General features: G+C 48.5%; 1 protein-coding gene across 3 annotated transcripts in view; it reads left to right on the top strand.

The window, feature by feature from the left end:
* The window catches only part of ST3GAL2 (ST3 beta-galactoside alpha-2,3-sialyltransferase 2), a 271,323-nt gene that overhangs the window by 190,823 nt on the left and 62,304 nt on the right, over positions 1-18,196 (top strand). For all 3 annotated transcript variants that reach the window (XM_078670405.1, XM_078670407.1, XM_078670406.1), the window contains exon 3: positions 10,754-10,947. In XM_078670405.1, coding sequence (XP_078526531.1) covers positions 10,754-10,947 — 194 coding nt within the window. The remainder of the gene's footprint in view (positions 1-10,753; positions 10,948-18,196) is intronic.

Raw genomic sequence — 18,196 nt, 5'->3', positions numbered from 1 at the left:
ATCTTCCCACAACCAATCATTCAAATCAAGAGAACCACCAACATCTCCTCCTTCTCCTTTTCCACAACCTCTGCATTTAGCAATACGACTCATGTGCCACTCAATCTTACAGAATTACTCAAACATTCCACAACTCTTAATGGTTCTGAAAATACACTCTCCCCTTTAGGAACTTTACCCTATTTTTCGTTTTCACCCAATCTCCTACTCTTAATGTCTCCTCCCTAGTAGCATTCCTCTTATCATAGTTCCTTTTGTATACTCTCTGAGCTTTAATGACGTTGCCTTTGACAACTTCAGGTGAACATTCCACATGTCTTGTTCTGTCCATCCATCCTATGTTATCTTTGGTAAAAGGCCCCCTTCCACGCATTAGGACAAAAGGACTGAACCCTGTGAGAGATGGCATCAATCGTTAACCCCACTACATCTTTTTGACTTCTACTTCCCAATTCCTCTTATTCTCACAAGCAATTTGTATAGTACATTTAATCACCCGATTAAAACGCTCAACAGCACCATTTCCGGCCGTGTGATACACCGAAGTTCTAACATGCTGTACACCATTCCTCTGCTAAAACTGCTCAACTTTGGATGCCGTAAAATGTGTTCCATTGTCACTAAGAAGCCTCTTAGGTACACCCTCTTTCAAAAACACCTCACCTAGAAACTTCACCCCAGTGTCCGCATCAGCCTTTTCAACAATATCCAACTCAACCCACTTACTGAAATAGTCCACTAATACAATGATCAATTTAGTCTCACCATATTTGCGCTGCGCTTGGCCCACAAAATCTACAGCCAACATATCCCAAACCATCTCTGGGCACTCCATAGGCATCAATTGTGGTCTCAAAGTATGTAAACCTTCATCTGAATCCGCACACTGTCCACAATCACTTACTCTTCTCTCCACTTCAAGATCAATCCCCGGCCACCAATATGAAGCTTTAACTCTTTTCTTGGTTCTCACTATTCCAAAACGTCCCTCATGGCACAGATTCAAAATGATATTCCTGAGACCAAATGATGGTACAATTTTTCCACCCCTCATCACAAATCCAGACTCCGCACTCATCTCATTTCTTACCTTCCAAAAATTTCACTTCAGCTACGTCAGGCTTCTTCTCTCCCCAACCTTCTAAAATCCACTCCTTCACTTTTTTTAGCAAATCATCTTTCTCATATTCAACCATCCACTCCTTCCTCGCAATAGAATTCATCCGTTCTTCCACCAATGCAATTTGATAATCATCCCAAATACTTCCCGGCACTTACTTAGCCGGTAAGGGAATTTGACTCAAACAATAAGCAACCTTGTTCTGTACACCAGGTACATACTTAATCCTGTAATTGTAATCCTGTAATCTTATTGAAAGTCTTTCAATTCTTGCTGAAGCTTTCACCATTCCACACGTTGTAAGCAAAGTCACCAAAGGCTTGTGATCAGTTCTAACATCAAACTCAGTTCCCCACAAAAATGCTCTAAAATGTTCCATGCCCCTTACGCACCCAAGAGTTTCCCTCTCAATCATCGAATAAACTTCTTCAGCAGGCGTAAGACTTTTTGATACAAAACCAATCACAACCTACTTTGTGCCACTCTCAATAACCATAATGATCTGATCCCTTCTTAATTCTTCTTGCAGTGGACCAAATCTACAGGGTACAGCCATCTTTTTTAAATTTGCTAAATAATCATCAATCGTCTCACTTTGTTCCTGTTTCCTGCGGAAAAATGTGTATCTATCAATAGCAATACAAACTGTTGGTACATAATACTTTTCTAAGTCTTCTAATGCATTAGCATAGACATCAGTTTCCTCTTCTCCTCGTACTTTCTTTTCCATCTGGTTATATTGTTTAATACCCTCCGGGCCCAAAGAATGCAACAATATACCTTTCTTAATCTCTGGTGTAAGACTTTCACTGTTAATTGTAACCATATAATTTATAAAGTAGTCTTTACATTCTTGCCACTTCCTGCGTGGCTCACCTGGTTTTGGTAGAAATGGAATTGGAGGTGTTAACCTGAATGTCTGTGCTGCACACGTTTTTCACCTTATATTAAATATTACTAAATTTTATAATTGCTCCTCGACAAGACCTCCCAGATTCCTTTCACTAAATGACACACACAGTCAATAAATATCATAAAGCCTACACACTAAATAAAATAGTCACAGGTATGCGCATCACCCTGAGTGAACGCACTCAAAACTCTTCTACATTGATGTAGTATGTATAGCTCACCAGTAGGAAAATAACTGTCGCAGGTGTGCACATCATCGTGAGTGAACGCACTGCAAATTTCTTGTTCCACTTATTTATTTCCTTAAATAACGATATGCGCTTCACATTTTCACCAAGATCCTGTGTGCACTTCACCGATGTGCAATATCCGACGTGTCATCAAGCATTAACGCACTGCTCACTCTCCGTTGTGCATTTCACCTCATTCTGTGAACTTTTTTCCATCCAAAATGGCCGCGCCTTATGTGTGAGATCACCATGCTCCTGTTCTAATATGGTTATTACTTCCCAATCAATGATGGCCGCCAGACGTCAGTCACGCTCTCCTTGCGAGATTGCGCTCGCTCCCTCAGCCTCTCTATGCACTGTCTCTAATACGTCACTGGCCTCTCATGCTCCGTTGTGCGACATCCACAGCTGGGCCTTGATGCTTTTAAAATCAAATTACACGCATCCGCAAAACGCTGCATTTCATCTACTCTTAGCTCGCCTTCACTTCCTCAGGTATTTCTTCTTTTTTTTTAAAGTATCGCTTCTCATAACTTCCTTTACTTTCTGTACTCCTCTCAGCTTGTCTCTGCAGCGTAGGTTTCTGCAGAGTTGCCGCTCATCGCCAACTTGTAAAGTACGACTCCAATATTTATGTAAATAAACCTTAATGGCAACTCTGCCAGTACATAACCGCAATTTCAACTTAACACCTCAAAGCTCAAATCCAACTGTTCCCCAGAACACCCACAACCCTGAATTCCAACATTACCTCATAAAGATGCAGGATGCATTCCAAATGTTGAATGCAGCAACACCACAGGAGCCCACAGCTCCGCCATCCCTGCGCTTCTGACCCTGCAGCTTCCGCTCTTATCCATATCCGTCCAAGCCACTGAAACCCATCCAGCGCAGGTGTGGCCTAACACTGACCTGCACACCCTGCCATGGAAGGAATCGCGCTGCTTCCTGGAAGCAAGTGAGCGATGGGATGGCAGTGGTGCTCTGCATATGGGTAGCAGCATGAAAACTGGCATGGCAATGTGTATATTGTATACCGGGGCATTGTGGGTGCTGGTGTTGCAGGTGTTCCCTCCATACTTAAAGGGCGTTTGCAGAGGTTGTGCACCGCCATCTTGACTTGTAGCCATTCTTCATTTTGCCTCCTCAGTCCGTAATGATGCAGTCACGTGCCGAACTATTAACGAAAATGTACGTTAAAGATGCCCTGTTGTGGGGGCGTGGCCAAGCAGCATGGCCGACAGGACGTGAGCTCCACCAGCTCCCGGCCATCGGACCCTGAACTCCTGTATAATTATCCTGTCCGGGCTCCCATGATACAGAATCGGGGGTCGCAAGCTCCCCTTCTATCTGTGGCCCCATAATTGGGGGAAAAGAGGCGGCCCCCCACGAGTGAAGCCATGGAAACTGCTGGCGCTGTGGTGCCCCGGACCTCTGACTACGCTAGGCCGGTGTCTGCGGCCTGTTCTAAGTAGGCGACGGAGCAACGGAGCTGGGTGCCGCCGACGGCCCGCAGACACTGCGCCCACGGCGCCGCTCATCGGACGACGGGGCCCGCTGCCAACTGGGGCTCCGTCTTGGGGATATCCGGGAGGATACCTGCCGGGGCCGACTGAGGCCTGTGCTGCTTGTCGCCGGTCCTGAAACGGCTGTGGCGGACACGGTGGCTGGCCCTACTTCCCTGTGCCCCCCCCCCCCTTTTCGTGGGGAACTTCATCGATCCAGGCGACGCTGCCCGGAGGGAGGTCCCGGCGGACCGAGACAAATCCTGCGCCAGAACGATCAGAGGCGGCCCTCTGCTGGGAGAGGCCCCGGTCTGCGGCCTACATAACTGCAGGGGCGGCGCTACAGACCCAGGTGGGTGCGGCCCCTGAGACCGGTGGGGAGCCTCGGCCGGCCCGTTGGGAGGCCCGCTGTCCCCGTATAGCCCGACGCGGCTCACCCACACCACACATAGGCCCGCAGCTGGAGGAGAGACCGGGAATCCCGGGGACCACGTGCGCAAACCGGCGCTGATGGGAGGAGGGGGCTCGGGCTGCCCAACTGCGTAGACAGGCCCGAGAGCCCCGGAGACCTGAAAACGCCGGGGGCCCGTATCCTGAAGGGAAGCTACCAAACAGACCCAGCGGACCACGTCCCTCGCGGGGGTCCCTGCAGCGGGGCCCGGCCAAATCTCTGCTCCCTTGCAGATAGACTCACTGGGGAGATCCCAGAGGCCGCGGATTACACGACACCCTGAAAGAATCGGGCGGCTCTGGTGAACCGGAGTCCTCTCCCAGGATCCCCCTGCAACGCATGCCCCGAGTACTGGCCATTGTGGGGCGGTATCACCTCAGCAGAGATACTGAGTGCGTCCCGAACACCTGGTGGCTCTCCTGCATCGTTACGCCACATTCCCACCCCCCCTTCTGAAGTGTTGGAGTCTCGGTGGGGAGAGAACGGTGGGTCTTGCTCCCCTGCTGAGGTCACGCATACCAGAGAAAGACACTCCATAGATACTGGCGCCCTCCTGCCAGCGGCAGATACCTGGTGGAGGAGTGGAGATCGGCTGCTGAGCGGAGCTGCAGACTGCATCTAGGGCCTGGGGGGGCGAACTGTGCCACAAGAGTGCGGGCATCGCAGGCTGCAGCCTTTGTTACCCCTCCGGAGAACTGGTCGAGACGCTTGGGGCTCCGGCAATGCGCAAGGACAGGATGTCTCGCTCCACGCAACCCAACACGATAACGCAGTACACCACCCAGCAGCTACCATCACAGCGGATTACGCGGCAGTCGGGGCAAGATGAGGGAGCGGAGGCCTCTGGCGGGCCCTCCCGGGCGGAGCTGCTGGAAGCGATCCAGGGATCCCACACTGCGCTGGAGCGCCAAATAGAAACGGTGTCCATCAATGTCAACCTATTGAGGACGGACCTCCAAAAGGTGGCGGATAATATCTCCGATGCCGAGGGCAACATAGAACAGTTGCAGGGTGAGGTGGCCTCCCTCAGGAAGACGGACTCACAGCTTACGGCCACGACTGGTGCCCTGGAGAGGAGAGCGGAGGATGTGGAAGGAAGGGCACGTTGCAGCAACATTAGGGTCCTTGGGGTGCTGGAACGGGCAGAGGCGGGCAATACGGAGCGTTTCCTCGAGAACTGGATTCATACTCAGTTGTGCCCAAGGGGCCTCTCGGAGGTCTTTGTGATTGAGAGAGCGCACCGGGCTCTGGTCCCCCCCGCCGTGGCCGGGTGCCCCGCCGCGGGCACTCATTGCCAAGATTCTAAATTATCGGGACAGGGACTGTATTCTACGTGCGGCAAGGGAAACAGCGAATCTTTCCTTTGAAAACAGCAGAATCTCCATTTACCCGGATGACACCCAACAAGTCCAAGAGCAGCGAAAGTCCTTTTTGGGAGTTAAGCAAAAGCTCCGGGAGATGCACCTGCAATACATGCTGCTATACCCGGCCAAGCTCAAGGTGCTGTCCCGGGGAAAGGCGCACTTCTTCGATTCCCCGGAAGAGGTCTGGGAATGGCTGGAGATCAGGGGAGATGGCCTACCGGCAGGTGAACGTGGGGGACCGCGTGAGAAATGGGGAACTCGACCACCACGGAAACGCTCCAACAGGCGAAGGCGCCGCTCCGAGGCCGCAGAAAGCGGGGAGAGCTGCAGGGTCACTATGGGGATCGATGGGGCTCTACATCTGGCCCGGTCGGATGCTGAAGACGAGACCGGGGCCTCGAAGCCACATGAGCCCGAAGATATACTGGTCCCGGAAACACTGCAAGTCACGGCAGAGAGCACGGCGCTCACCGCTCCGGTGGTCCCAGAGAGTGGGGGGACCGGGACTCCCGAGGCAGTGGATCCTTCTTGAAGGGACCTATAGACCGAGGGTATAACATGCTTGGCCAATGGCAGGTCCTCGGAATGCGTTGGGCCCACTTCAGAGTGTGGGGCCCGTGTCACATATCCTTTGCAGGAGGATTTCCCCGCTACGTATAATGTATGAATGAATGAAGGGGGGTGGGGGGGGAGTGTAGATGGGGAGATGAGTGAGTCTGGAATTGGGCCGCCTAGTCGAGCCCGGTACGTATGTTTTTGTATTAGCACGGGGTCTGGCAGGGAGTTGGGAGGGGGGGGGGGTTCCTTGATTGTTTCTTGAGTTTATTTGCCTCGTTGGGCGAATGGGGAGGCTGTGCACGTCCTGGCACCAACAGGGTAAGGGCATATTGGCTATATGGTTGTTGCTGATAATTTGCTCGTGGGTGGGGGGGCTTCTTTGAAGGGGACGTTGAGGGGACATGTTTTAGGCATTATTGGTTTTGCAGGTCGGGCACTGGTGGGGATATACTCTGTGAACAGTCTGATGCAGCAGGGTGAATTCTACTGGAAATCATGGGGTATAAATTTATGAGCTGGAATGTGAGGGGGCTAGGCACATGCAGTAAATGATATAGAGTCCTCTCCTTCCTTCGAAGACACAAAATATCCATTGCTTGCTTGCAGGAGACCCACCTTGGGGGAAGACGGGGCACGGAAATTGGGGGGAAAACGGCGTGGTCAGCTGTGCTAGGGGGGTTCTGGTTTGGGTGGCGCCAGGGTCGCTACCTGCTTCTTAGGGCCAAGCTTGATGGCAGGGACCTGGTTATCTTGAATTCTTATGCACCCAATATTGATGACCCGACGTTCTACGGGTCTCTGCAAAACGCCCTGATTCATGACCTGGGTACCCCGTTGCTTTGGTTTGGAGACTTCAACTGTATCCTTGACCCAGTGTTAGATAGATTCCCACCCCGGGCGGGTACAAAACCACGTATGACTACACAGCTTAAAGAGGTCATGGAAAACATAGGGGCAGTGGACGTCTGGTGCGTCCGACACACTGCACAGAAGGTGTACACATGCTTCTCCCTCATACATAGAACATACAGCCGCCTGGATAGAGTATTGATAGCGAATGCCGAACCCACCATGACAGTGGATATAACGCATCAAGCCCGTTTCCTGTCGGACCACTCCGCAGTGGCTTGTATGGTTCAATGGGAGCCACAGGTTGTCCGCCCCCGGACTTGGAGGCTCCCAGTAGATATCCTCCAGGACCAAGTGGGAAAGGATCACCTGGGTAAAGCCATCGAAGACTATATAGACATTAACTGGGGGGGAGGGCAGCGTGTCCCTGGCCACCAACTGGGAAGCCTTGAAGGTGGTAGTGAGGGGCGCTTGCATGGGACTCACCTATGGTGTCTGAAAGCAGCTCCTCCAAGATCTCCAAAAGGCGGAAGATACCCTCCTGAACGCCCAACATGTGGTGGACCCTACCACACTACAGAGGCGGGAGGAACAGACTGCCCGGACGCAGCTCCATGATACCCTAGATAGACTCGACAAATACACCCTGGGCCAATATCGGCAGCGCCTCCACAGAGAGGGTGATAAGTCAGGGAGGCTATTGGCCTGGATTCTGAAACGGGAGCAGACCCCCCGAGCGCATTGTTGCCCTTCGGGACCGTGACGAAGACTTGGTCCACTCAGAGAAGGCCCTCCTAAAGGTTCTCCATTCCCATCTACAGCAAGTATACTCCGCGGACGCGGATATTTCTGAGGCCTCTTATCTCCCCTATCTACAGGGGCTACCTGTCTCGAACCTTTCGGATTCGGATCGGGAGGAGCTGGACACACACCTGACATTGCCTGAGGTTCATGGGGCGCTGGCCCACCTCCCGCGTGCCAAATCGCCGGGAAGCAACGGTTTTCCCCTGGAATTTTATCACAAATTCAGGGACACTTTAGCCCTGCTCCTTTTACAGGTCTACCTGGAGGCGTTCAAGAGAGAAGAACTCCCACAGAGCATGGCTCAAAGGGAAATCTGTATGATCCTCAAACCTGGGGGGGACAAGCACGACCCCTCCTCCTATCGGCCGATCACTATGATAAACACGGATATCAAAATTCTCACAAAACTATTGGCCATCCGGCTGGCACCCCACATGGAGTATTTAGTGCACCAAGACCAATGCGGCTTCATCCCCGGGCGTAACACGGCAATGAACCTTAGACGGTTGGCCCACATTCAACACGAGGTGCAAAACAGGGAAGAGCAGCCGGTTGGTCTCCATAGATCTCGCCAAGGCCTTCGATACCATCGACTGGGGATACCTCCAAGAGGTCCTCCGGACATTGGGCTTTGGGCCCAACTTCGCCCGCTGGATTAGGATCCTCTATAGCTCCCCTAGTGCTCGGGTGCGTCTGGGTGGTGCAAGATCGAAGGAATGGCGGCTGGGTCGGGGCACGAGACCGGGGTGCTCCCTCTCGCCACTACTCTTCGCTCCGGCTATAGAGCCGTTTGCTGTCAAGATCCGTACAGAGCTGCAGCAGTGGGGTATTCAGGTGGGGAACACCTGCAATGTCCTGTCGTTATACGCGGATGATGCTTTGTTCTATTTGACGACCCCCAGAGAGGCGCTCCCGAGGTTTTTACACCTCCTGGATCGTTTCCGTGAGTTGTCGGGCTTGCGCCTCAATCGTAATAAGTCCCTTATTTTCCCATTATCCGGCTTTGGCATGGTGCCTCTGGAGGACTTACCGGAGCTTGGCCTAAGATGGGACGGACCAGTTTCCGATACTTGGGAATACATGTGACCTCAACCGAGGAACAGTCCCTCGCCCGTAACGCAGATAGGGTGCTTACATCCCTCCGGCAATCCATACTATTTTGGAACACCCTACCACTGTCCCTAATGTGGCGGTTGCCAATCGCCAAAATGGTGATGCTGCCAAGGACGCTGTATGTCCTTCAAAACTCCTTGTGTTCTCTTCCTCCTAGGATTTTCCGGACCCTCAACACGTTGCACACATCCCTTCTTTGGGCGGGGCGACGTAGCAGAGTGGCCCTAAGTACCGTTGTGCGCTCCTTCGAGGAGGGAGGGTTGGAGGCTCCGCGCTTCGATCTCTATTATTATGTGGCGCAGCTCCTTCCGGCAGCCAGGTGGTTTGTAGACACGGACGTGTGGGAGACACGATTGTTAGCGGGAAGGGCCTCGGTACAGGAGCTCCGGGTGGCGTTGATGCGTGGATCCGGTGCTAATGCTGAACTCCCTTATGTGGTGCGGCATACGGCTGCAATATGGCAACGCTTTATTGAAACGATTTTGTGCTCGGCCCCATTCCACAGGGAACTGCCGATTTGGATATTAGCACCTATGATGGCCATAGAGCAGCATATGTCATTTTGCGCATGGAGGGACGGGGGTGTGAGGTCCTCGCTGATCTATACCCTTCGGAGTGCTTCTTGTCTTACGAGCAGGCGGAGGAGTCATTCGGCCTTAGGGGCGGTCAATATCTGCATTATCAAGGATTGCGCTCAATAGTGCGCTCATTCTGGCCACGGTGCCCGTAGATACCCCCGATGACCCACACTTTACATATCTTGCTGTCCTGTGGCAAAGGACGATGGTTGATAGCCTTACTTTATGCGGCTATGAAACGCGATTCCGCCCCCCCGGTGTCACCAGTGTGGGCGGCCAGGGAGGCGGACATAGATGCACCCCTAGACCAGGGGCAGCGTAAGCGCATAGCGATCTTGACACGGCGGGTGTCCTGTAATGCAATGAGTTTTTGAACGGGGGTAGTCGGTCGTATAGCGGCCACTACAGGTCTTCGAATTGAACTATACCCCTTGCACTGTCTATTGGGATTAGTACCCAAGCCTAGAAAAAGGAAACTTCTATTTAAACTGTTGCAACTTATGTTGGTGCTGGCGAGGCGTAGGGTAGCCATCACTTGGATGGGACAGAGGGCCCCTGAGGTGGAAATTTGGCTTAAAGACCTGAGGGAATGGACCCTCGCAGAGGAAACACACATGCAAGCCACTCTGAAGGATGAAAAATTACATGATGATCTGTTAGCATGGCGTACCATGTGTATGGCGGGTCTCACTACTGACGAACAGTCATTACACAGCGACTCAGAGGGGACCAGTGATGAACTCTTTTCAGCACACGGATCAGAATCTGAGGGGGAGGGAGGGGAGGATCACTGAGGGGTCACTTGCAGAATGTGCGATATGGGGCCTGGCCGATCTTCCTTCACGATGTCCATAATGTAGTGATTTATGCTATAGTGCCACATGAACTTCCGTGTTTTTCAGATGTTGTCCTAACCTGCTATGTGCCATAATGAGTCTGTCGATCTGCGACCAAATGTTATTCATGATGCCTAGGAGGGGGGAGTAGGAGGGGGTTCCTTGTTTGTAATTGCAAAATTGAAAAACAAAGTTTAAAAAAAAAAAAGAGATGCCCTGTTGTACACTAGACTAGTACCTGCACCATCTTTGTCATTCAACTGAAATTCAAAACCATTAAATAAGGGGCTGGTAAGCAGCAATTTTGCAGGATTGCTAGTGATGTCAGAGGCCGTGCTTTCAAAGAGTGTGCCACACAGTTACTGTGCCTCCTGTACTCTGTGTCCAAGGAGTGGGGAGCATCTCTCATCTTAAATCTCTCTTGCCTCCACAGATGCTGCAGCCACAGTTCAAGTCTCACAACACCAACGAGGTGCTGGAGAAGCTCTTCCAGATCGTGCCTGGCCACAGTCCCTATGAGTACCGGGACCCTACCGTATGTCGCCGCTGTGCTGTCGTGGGCAACTCTGGCAACCTGAAAGGCTCTGGCTATGGGAAGGACATCAACCGACATGACTTCATTATGAGGTGAGCAGGGCTGGGACGTAAATCATTTGATTGATGGGCAAGTCACCTCGTGATATCTCTGGGGAGCGGGCATGTTGTTAATTATGTGGTTATAGACGACATCTCATGAACTGTTGGTTTCTTCATGGTGGGGGTGATTGTAAATCTCTTGGTGATCTTCTCAACAATTTGGATAGAAACTGCTCTTTGTGGTTCGGCTAAGGAAGGCACTTAATGATTTAATTGTGGAATGGCACTTCTTGAATATGGCAGGGAAGTTGCTTCACGATTAAAATGAGTACCGAGTCCTCATTTATTTTATTTATTTATTTATTCAAAGTTTTATATAGCGCAAACAAGATCCTTACAGATATCAGAGCGCTTCACAAAGACAGGGTAGGGGCAGTAGGAATGAACAGAGATAATGGGAGCAGTATAATAGTCACTAACATGGTAGGATAATAATAACATACATAAAACAAATCAATATACAGTCAGGTAAACAAGTAATATATGACGGCAAGTCATTGATCCCACTACAGAGGTGTTCAGGTACACCTTGGGTGTGTGGATGGCTTATACCAATGTTTTAGTATAGAGAGAACACTGAGTGGGGGCATCGGGAGAGTGGATCAGTAAACCAACGTGTATCATATATTGGTCGGTAGTAAGAGAGTAACGTAGTAGTGTCCCCCTCAAGTAGAAGCATAGTGCCAAAGGACAAGGTGAACAGTGATACAAAGCAAAGCAGAGTCTCTGATCAGCACCTATAAGGTTCAGGAGATCTTGGCCAGAAGGATGGTTTTCACCTCTTTCTTGAAGATTGCGGTGGAGGAGATAAGCCTGGTTTCAGGAGGGAGCGCATTCCAGATCCTGGGTGCCATTCCTGAGAAGGAGCGCTTGTATGTTTTCTCTTTCCTGAATCTACGAGGTTTCAGGAGTCGATTTTTTGTACTTCTATTGGTTCTCGAACCTCCTGATATGGACAACTTTTGAGCGAAGTAGTTGGGTGCATTGTGGTGCACGGCCGCGTGTGTCATAACTGCAATTTTTAGCTGTATTCTGGCTTCAAAAGGCAGCCATTTTAGAGACTTTAAGTCTGTGGATATATGCGAATGCTTTCTTGAGCCAGTAATGAGTCTCACGGCAGCGTTCAGGGAGGCTCTTAAGGGTGCTGTTGTGGATAGCGGGAGTCCGCTGAGGGCCACAATTCCGTAGTCTATTCGAGGGATGACTAAAGCTTGTACAGCAGTTTGGAAGTCATGGGACAAACTTAGAAGCATTTTAAGAATTTGAAGGAGTGAGAAGGTGCTCTAATGAGAAGAGAAGAGGAGACTTTTACAGGGTCCGCGGAGGCAAGAGGCCCTCCTCTGTTGTTGAGTGAGGGAAACATGACTTCTCGAAAGTGCAACTGAGCTGGGGTGATGGGTGACTGGGGGAGAGGTTTTCATCAGTATGCATGGGGCAAAGCATTGCCGCTGGAGTGCAGGAAGTGATATAGTACTGCTTGAATCTTATAGACACGCGAAGAAGCACTGTGATCTGTACGTTTTGGCTCCATACCATCTTAAGTTAGTTATGAAACAGTTTAGTGCTCAGGAATGCAACCCTCGTTGTTCATTTCTTTGAAAATCCGCTACTGGGAGCCTAAACTCTAACATTGTTTCTATGCCATGCGGGATCCTGAACATAGCTCTTGGTCTTACTATAATGTTACTGGCATTCAGTGATGAGTTTATGCTCCTGTACCCCATGCCACGTGTCATCTGTGCCTCACCCACAGACAGTGCATGTACTGGTATCCTGCTTCTGTTGTCATCTGTGGTATTTTGCTGTGTAATCTCCGCTCTTCCTCTGTGCTTTTTTCATCCTTCCTCTTTGTAAGGTCTTTCGGTGTTTCCTGAAACTGCTTAAGAGGAAACGTCACAGGCAAAGTTGAGGTTAAAAACAGATTTGTTAAACAATTAAATTAGTTTTGAGCACAAATAAATTTTATTTATTCTTTTCGTCCTATAATGCCTTTTTTATCCTAGGATAATTTTAAGACTGAAACTTCCTCTTATGTATTTGATGCCCAAGTCAGTGTCTCATAAAGAGAAGAATCGCAAGTGTTTCGCTTCCGTAAGGTTACTTTGTTGCTTCCTAAGTCCTGCTGGTATGACCCATCAGGAAGTTTATATTGAGAAATGCATATCCTCAAATTTGTAGCATGAGCTTTACTATATGTCCTGTGTTTCCAATTAATGGAAAGGTTTGAATACAATAATCCTTTATTAGGTAAACTTATCAGTAACTGTTGAAATTGATGCCTGAACTGAACGTAATGGATAATGTGGCATAATGGACCACTCACGGGTAGCTGCACCTTATAAATTATTGGAAGTTTATTCTCCTAAAATTATCCCAGGATTAAACATTTTTTTGACTCTTATGACGTAAAGAATAAAATCAGAGTATTTATACTCAAAGTTGATTCAATTGTTTAACCGTTTTTTACCTCTGGATTCTCTGTGAACCTCAGCTGATATGTATGGCTCCTGAGCCTCTCAAGACTGATGCTGTATTTCAAGTCCTCAGCTGGGTAGTTCCTGCCTTCTCTTTTGTGAGTGCACACAGAAGCCCATGTTGACATGCTCTGACTAAGGAAGGATATGTGCACTGTGACCATGCAGCCCACTGGTTTAATGCTAAAGTGGTTTTAAATAGACCTGTATGAATGAGGTCCGTGTTGTCCAGCATGGTACTAAATTTGACAATGCCTTTTACGATCTGTCGAAGCCTCTATTAAAGAAATGCTGTCTACGTGGTCAAAGATGAAAGGCCTTGTCCATTTAGGTGCGAGTTGCTTCTATAGATGCCAAATGCCTGGTCATAAAACCGCACATTCCTTGGAACTGGACAAATGTTTTCTACTAGTTCTGGTTTGTTCATTGCTATGGAGAAGGGCCAGTGCCTCAAACGTCTACAGCTGCACAAAGTTTGACGAATACGTTTCAACTTCGATGTAAAAGGGGCAATCGGACAGTAGGCAGATCCCATTGTCAGCGTCTTTCCTTCTTGGGTGGATCAAAGGGTTGTGGCTTGCTCCTTCCACGGTCCCGGACCCCACTTGGCACCGGATTCTCCTGGAGATGCAGCTTGTACTAAACCTTTGGAACAGGCTTCCTTTTGTTCTGTTCCTCAAAGAAAAGAGAAGAAACACAAAAGGAACAACTTCATGAATATGGGCTGCTTTTGCAGCTTTGAAGCTTTTTCTGTTCACTGCTCCCCTCCTAGCTCCAGTCAGCCATAGTCCGAATATTCTCAGCGGAAAAGAGATGGAAGGACAGGCTTGAGACCTGCACTCAAACAGAGTCTGGTACCTCAAACTTTCTGCACTGGTTACTCATAGCTTCTGTGCTGTGGGTGAGGGCATCTACATATATTCTCGCTGACTGACTCGATCACTCGCAGTACCAGCCCTCCTATCGGCATGAGGATAGCCTCAACCAGGAAGTATGCCTTCTGTGTTTTTCCAACCAATGCGAGTAGCTGAGACCTCTTCCTGAGAAGTGAAGGAGAGTGTCCTGCAGTACTCATTGCTACAGATGACTGTGCTGTCCTCTTTCAGGCGGATGATGTCTGCACACAGGAAGAGCAGCCGCGGTGGCATTCTGCTCGAACAACTTTTGAATTAAATTTGTTTGCTGGTAGTGTATGAAAATAACATGGAAGGGCTTTTCTTGTGGTTGTTTGGAATTACATTAGCTTGTGTCTTTCAAAGGTATGAGTTTGTAAGTGGAGTGTTTCACTCTCCACCTGTCGGTCTTGTGCTTTGGATGGAGCTTCCGAATGTTTTTGTCTTGAAATTTGATTTGGTTAAATCTGGTTTGCCCTCGGCAAATTTCCCATCTGAGGAGCAGGTTCCTGTTAGTTGGTTACTGAAGAAAGCAGTGTCCGCTAGAAGGCTAGTTACCTTTATTGGCATTCTGTACTGCTAATCGTAAGGTCTCTGTCACTAACACCCAGCCTGGGTGACCCAGGCTCAACTGCTTTCCTCGTTGGCTGGATCTGTTTCTTGGACCGCCTTCTGAAGGGTTCAGAGGTCAGTGAGAAGCTATAGTTTTCATTCCTGCCAGGTTCCCACACGTTGGCGCTGGCAGAAAACTGTACTGCTGGATTGTCCCTAACATTACATTCATTTATTTCTGCCTTTGAATAGGTTCAGAGCTTATAATAATTGGGACGTGGTATTCTGAAGCGCTTCGGTGCAGAGGGAGTGGGATGTACCAGTGATACCTACTTTAAAAGACTGGACTGACGTGTGGGTGTCTACCATTGCTCCCTGAAGGTGGCCAGTGTTCGTTCACTCTTCGGTTGGGACTGAGACAAAATTGTAGGGAAACACAAGTAACTATGAAAAGATGTGAGCACCAAGAGACCTTTTCTTGTGGATTTTTTATTTGTGTCTCCATTATTAGGTCTGACACTAGCAAAGAACTTTTGACCTTGCTAAATGTTTGCGTATACTACACTTACAGGGCCAGCCCTCTTTGTCCAGCAGTCTTTTTATTGTCATCACAATTTTCTTCGTTCCCTTACAGCATGGGATAGTGGGTCAGCCCACTGCAGCCATTGGCTGAATTCACTGTGAGTAAATGCATTCCGCCCTTTCACAAGTAGCACAAACACAGAAATGTGTGCTTTTGGAGACGAAGAAATATTTTTGATTTTAGCCATTTAAAAAACCAAACACCGTTAAGGTTGCTGTGGGCCTGGTACCATTTCCAACAATAAAGGTTTGCAAAAACCAGGACACAACAAGCATTAACAAAACCAAAAGGCTGACAGCCAACACCAGACATATTGGCTTTGCCAGGCTTATTTCTTTCTGTGCTTGAGCTACTGAAACTTGCGGCGATAGAAAATGCATTGGAGCAACGGGACAGGGGAAGGAAAGGAAGAATGTCTGCAGCCGCGGGGTGCAGTCCTCAGCAACAAATGCGACACAGACTGACAAGATGGCTGCCGTGGGCACCTGAGCAAGGAAGAGTGCTCTGCCCTCTTGGCACTCAGCGGAGGTGCGCTTCCACCCCAAGTGCACGAGGATGGCGTGTAATCATTTATACGGGAGTTGAAGGAGGGTGCCACCAGTTAGGGTCATGTATCCACCCGCAAGGGGAGCGAAGATGGAGAGCAGCGGCAGGCACTGTGTAAATGCAAACGGTGTCCTTTTATAAACATTCTAGAGTATCAAATATTAAAAAATGAGTGTAGTTCATATACGCGTTTGTATAGCTGCCAAGGTTTCAGATTGTAATGTTTGACATTTTAATAATTTCAGTGCAATTATGAGTGACATTTAATGGCCATGAGTGAGACTGTGATGTATTCCTATAGGTTCTGAATCGATCCCCCTATTCCTGACCCTATTCTGGTTAACAAACCAACAAGTTAACTAGCAGTCAGCCCATGAGGCAGCAAACCCCCATGATGCAGATACCGTTATCTGACGAAGCCACACTACGGCACAGGAACGTGTTATCTGATTAGGTCATAACGCTTGCGATCTAATTAGACAAGCGATATTCCTCCAGCCCCTGATAAGGCATACGGAGTTCTCATAACAAATCAAACCTATGACAACCTGGGAAAAACCCTGCGGCCATTGTTTTGATTTCACCGAGAACTTCAGCAAAAGAATGTGCGAACGACCTGGTCGTATGACATCCTTATTGACGTATCTATGTCCATCCTTACGTCAATCTCGGCACCTTAAAGGTATAAATATTACCGATATTGCCCTATGCAAACACACGCGGTGGTGACGAGACGGAGCAGCCATACTTGCCGAAGCCCAGAGCAGAGCAGACCCCGCTGGCGCAGCCCCGCCTTCCTGACGCGCTGAGAACGAGACGCGCTGCTTTCTCCTGCCGAGAAATCCAGCACCGGCGTTTCCGGGTAGCCCTCGCAGGCAGCCTGGAATATCGAGAGCAGAGAAGAGAGATACCATCCCTCATTCATCCTAACTTCCAGGTACAGAACTGAATAACCCCTCACAGAGAATTCTTTAGTCAGTCACTTGGCAAAAACAAACTTAACTTAAACTGTAACTTTCTATTCCCGCCCACGTATTAGACTTAGGTCAGGTACACGGGGTAGGCGTATTTAGAAACACCAGTTGAGTACGTTTAGTCAAATGTATATGTGTATGTAATATATTTTATTCATTTTAAACCTTCATATGGCTTAGAAACCATATCAATGTTTTTACAGTATTATTTTATACTTCTGCTTCTAATGTATGCACTTTACTTAACCATAAGTATTGCAATAATATCGATCCATTTCTCTTGTACGAGAAAAGAGACTGATCAATAAATAACACCTTTTTATTGAACACGCCCGTCTCTTCCTTTTCTCTACATTCTGATGAGACTAAGAATGCACGTACTGACTGAGTGAAATAAATTGCCTTTTGTTCACACGACTCTCGAGATACACTCTTGATTAGGGGAGAGCAAAGTTGTCATGTTCTATGGTTGTCAGAAACTAAATCCCTTCTTGTCTAATCAGGGAAGTTAATTCCTTCCTGAACATTCGAGAAAGTTTCTAGTGAACTCTGAGCTAGCTGGCAAACCCAAAACTTTAAGTCTAATATCGACAGTAGTAGACCTAGTTAACGTCTGTCTAGGCCTATACTATTGAAGGTATTATTCCAATGCGCAGAGCCTATTGGGATAATAGGAACTACACTACAAGACTGTCTCGTGAACAAACTCGAGCAATGAAGACTAGGGAAACCTATAAATATGATAAAGTACACCCATTTGAGCATCTGGGCTTGAGTTCTGTGTTTTTTCAAGTTACATGATTTAGGTTTGCTGAGCTCTGTTCAAATGCTAGTCTTAACATTACTATGTTGGATACATGTGTAATTTTTCGGTGTGGTATTAAACTTGCCTTGGTGTCATTCAGGCCAAGCCAATTGGTATTATTTACATATTCCATGCTTAATTTGCAAACAAATAAACATAAGCAAGGAGCTCAAACTTTTTCTTATGAGGCCGTCACTCATGCTGCCTAATGTAGGGGTTCATGAATACCAAGGCTTATACATTTGGATTCCACATCATGCTTCTTTCTTCAATCAACTACACTTCCTGTCTCCTTATCTCACTCTTGTAGGTTATTTCTCATTCCTGCTATCTCCAATTGTCACTGTTCCATTATCTTCCTCTGCTTCCTTCTTGCTCCCTTTATGTAATTCTCTCTAGCTCTGGACCAAAAT

This window comes from Lissotriton helveticus, chromosome 12, assembly GCF_964261635.1.
Source record: "Lissotriton helveticus chromosome 12, aLisHel1.1, whole genome shotgun sequence".
In the NCBI taxonomy this organism is placed as follows: domain Eukaryota; kingdom Metazoa; phylum Chordata; class Amphibia; order Caudata; family Salamandridae; genus Lissotriton; species Lissotriton helveticus.
This window is presented reverse-complemented; position numbering and strand designations above follow the sequence as displayed.